At 46.0% G+C, this 3,496-nt stretch overlaps 1 protein-coding gene across 1 annotated transcript; it reads left to right on the plus strand.

Moving 5' to 3' along the window:
* Nucleotides 1-1,283: 1,283 nt before the first annotated feature.
* Nucleotides 1,284-3,257, plus strand: LOC105035715 (agmatine coumaroyltransferase-2-like). Its single transcript, XM_073257364.1, has 2 exons — nucleotides 1,284-2,122; nucleotides 2,238-3,257. Exons 1-2 carry the CDS (start codon nucleotides 1,784-1,786, stop codon nucleotides 3,255-3,257), a joined length of 1,359 nt encoding a protein of 452 aa, XP_073113465.1. The 5' UTR covers nucleotides 1,284-1,783.
* Nucleotides 3,258-3,496: the final 239 nt, after the last annotated feature.

The raw sequence follows: 3,496 nt of genomic DNA on the forward strand, positions 1-3,496 counted from the left end.
TCTTTGATACCACTTCACCACACCATACATTTTACAACAACCACCTATTTATAGGTATAAGAAATGACCTTTTGACTCTTCTAATAAATTTATCATTTAAACTTTCCATGTGACTTTTGAATTTTTCATATGACTCTTAATTTTTGACACTTCAATTAAATTTACAAAATGATCTTTCAATTTTTTTAATATATTTAATATTTATTTATTTTTTTTCCCAAGGCAGCATCGGTTCTCCATCCGGAGCGAGCCGAAATTCGACTGTCGGCATTCGTCCACCAAAGCCTCTTGAGCTAATGCGACATGCCGAGAATGACGCTGACGCCATGCTGTGGGCCCCCAATGCCGCAACCCACCCCTCCAGCACCATCACATCTCCATCCAAGAACTCTAGATTCAATGAAGTCCAACAGGATCCAGCTCCTCGCCGACGTTGAGGATGACGACGACGCCATGCTGTAGGCCTCCAACACCGCGGCGCCCCACCTCTCCTTCGCCATCACATCTCTGTCCAAGAACTCTAAATTCTATCAAAAAACCTCGACGGGAGAAGATATTTAACAAAAATCTTCATGGGGAGGAGATGGGAGGGGAAGTAGTCCACACGCTGTAGAAGAAAAGGAGTGTGGAGGCTCATGGCGAGCGGGAGAGAGGATGGCCCCTGGTGCTTCAAAAACCAAAAGAAATAAAACACCTTCGAAACTTTTTATACATGGCAGATGGAGGTTTTTACATGTGGTGAACGAAAGCTTTGTCCATTTATCCATATGTCAAATGAGAAATTATTGGGTGGGCTCATTCCACCATGGACAAAGCCAATAAAAATTTTTGATTGGCTCCTTTTCACCTCACAGCCAATCAAATTTAAGCATGATTAGTAATTAATGAAGGGTAAACTGATGTGTGGACTTTTTATTGACTTTGCCTATGGTAGAATGATCAGTTTATTTCATAATTTCTTCAAACAGAGGCAGAAGCCTCGATTTTAATATGCATACATACATACATACATACATATATATATATATATATATATATATATATATAGAGGTATATAGAAGTAAGATAAAGTATTCTCTCTCTCTCGATCTCGATGGAGACTGTCCCGGGATAGAGGTATGAAAAATCAAAAATATCAGAGACGGTCCCTCCTAATTTAAACAGGCTACCTCCGTATGACCTTTATCGGACCCAACTGCTTCTCCATTGCAACATAGCTTGATGACTCTCCTACTACATCAATTTTCAAATAACCTTTACAATATACATACGCGCAACACACACATACACATATAATGTTCCAACTCATCATATTCATCTAATATTCACAGAATATACGATTAATCCTTGGCAACACAATGGCCAAAATCAACGCCAGCAAGCATATTCCAGAACTTCCTCTCACGATTGCTTCCCGCTCCTTGCAGTAGATTAATTGTAATAAAAACCGTTATCCAACGTAGGTTCCTAGAACAGCCATTATCCGACATACAATTATCTAACGCTCTTTTCTCCGGTCTACCTAATCTCTGTTGTCCTGCGAATCCTTCACCAAGTCAACCTTGTAAATAGACGGAAAACAAAGGGAACCAAAAAAAAAAGGAAAAAGAAAAAGGAAGGACAACGCTCGTCTTTGATAAATACTTCTCAACCACCCCTCCACCAATTTGGTGCCTCATGAGGCGATATACATCACCCATTCGCACTCTATTTAAGCAAGGCCAGCAGCACCACTCCTGCAAACCCTAAGTTTCAAAGATCTCCTCCAACACACAGTGCAGCCATGCCGAGCCCAATCAAAATCCTGAAGGTGAGCGTGGAGAGTACAAGCATCGTCAAGCCCAAGTATGCAGGCAATCTTCCAACCACCACTCCCCATGTCCCCCTGAGCGTATTCGATAAAGTAACCTACGACATGCACATAGCAAGCATCTACGCCTTCCGTGCACCAACTCCTCCCAATTCTGTTATGCAGAATGGCCTCACCAGGGTGTTCTCTGAGTACCGGGAGTTCGCTGGTAGGCTCGGGGAGGACGCCGAAGGGAACCCTGTCATCCTCCTCAACGACGAGGGCGTGCGGTTTGTCGAGGCAGGGCTGGTCCTGACATTTGTTAGACCTGAAGCCAAATGAAAAAATCAGATCTTCTCTATTAAAATTTAATATAGTTTGAACATTAATTATTATTAAAAAATTAATCTACGTGCAATAATTTTTTATAGATATATTAGTTAAACAGCATGTAAAACCCATTATTAATCTATTTAATTATTTTCTTTGTTATAATATCATAGAAAGCTATCCTTGCACTCCATTGGGTTTGGGGTTGTCGTCCAGTTCGACCTGCCCCAAAACCGGCCCTGCATCAAGGCATCAGTGGATTCCACTCTGGACGGGGCGTTGCCACTTCAAGCCCTCGTCGGCATTGCTAAGCCTGCACCCTGAGGTGCATGGCGTGGCGGAGCTCCTCGGCCAGGTCCAGCTCACGCGGTTTGCATGCGGTTCTCTCGTGGTGGGGTTCACCTCGCACCACCGTGTCGCCGATGCCCATGCCGCCAGCAACTTCTTGATCGCATGGAGCCTCGCAACGCGGGGCCTCGACGTTAGCCTCGCCGTGCACGACCGGTGCACGTTCTTCACCCCTCGCCTGCCGCCTCTGCTGGAGGAGTTCGAGCACCGAGGGGTGGAGTTCGCACCCAAGAACCAGTTTGCCGCTGAAAAGGCTGATCCTCTCAAGGACAACATAGTCGTCCACAAGGCTCACTTCACGAAGGAATTCCTGACCAAGCTCAAGGCCCGGGCTTCGGCAGGGGCCAGCAAGCCTTACAGCACGTTCGAAAGCCTCATGGCTCACCTGTGGAGGGTGGTCACCAAGGCTCGTAGGCTCCACGAGTCCGAGACCACCCACGTCCGGATCTCGGTGAACGGGCGGAGGAGGATGAACCCACGCCTGCCGGACGAGTACTTCGGTAATGTGGTGTTATGGGCATACCCCCCCCCCCCCCCCGCTAAGGTGCGGGAGGTCGTGGACAGCCCGTTGCGGTATGCGGCCGAGCTCATCCGCGACGCCGTCGCGAGAGTGAACGACGCCTATTTCAAGTCGTTCATAGACTTGGCAAGCTCGGGGGTGGTGGACAAGGAGGAGCTGGTGCCGACGGCCGACGCGGACAAGTGGGTGTTGTGCCCTAACGTGGACGTGGATGGCTGGCTCAGGCTGCCCTCATATGATCTCGACTTTGGTGGTGGAATATTTCTTTAATAAAAAGTTTGGTGTGGAATATTTCTTTAATAATATTTTTGATAATAAAAAAATATATTTTGTTGCTAGTTATTGTCACTGTTGTGTTAGTCACTGGTGGATGCTGATATGGTTTCCTACAGAAGATCCAGACGTCTGGATGACAATAAAGACCTACAAAAATAGCCCACGTTTACTGGTGGTTTCCGACGGAGACCCCTTTAACAATTAAGTTAGGTAGAGCTTAAAAATAATAATAA

The sequence above is a fragment of the Elaeis guineensis genome, chromosome 5 (assembly GCF_000442705.2).
Source record: "Elaeis guineensis isolate ETL-2024a chromosome 5, EG11, whole genome shotgun sequence".
Taxonomy (NCBI): Eukaryota; Viridiplantae; Streptophyta; class Magnoliopsida; order Arecales; family Arecaceae; genus Elaeis; species Elaeis guineensis.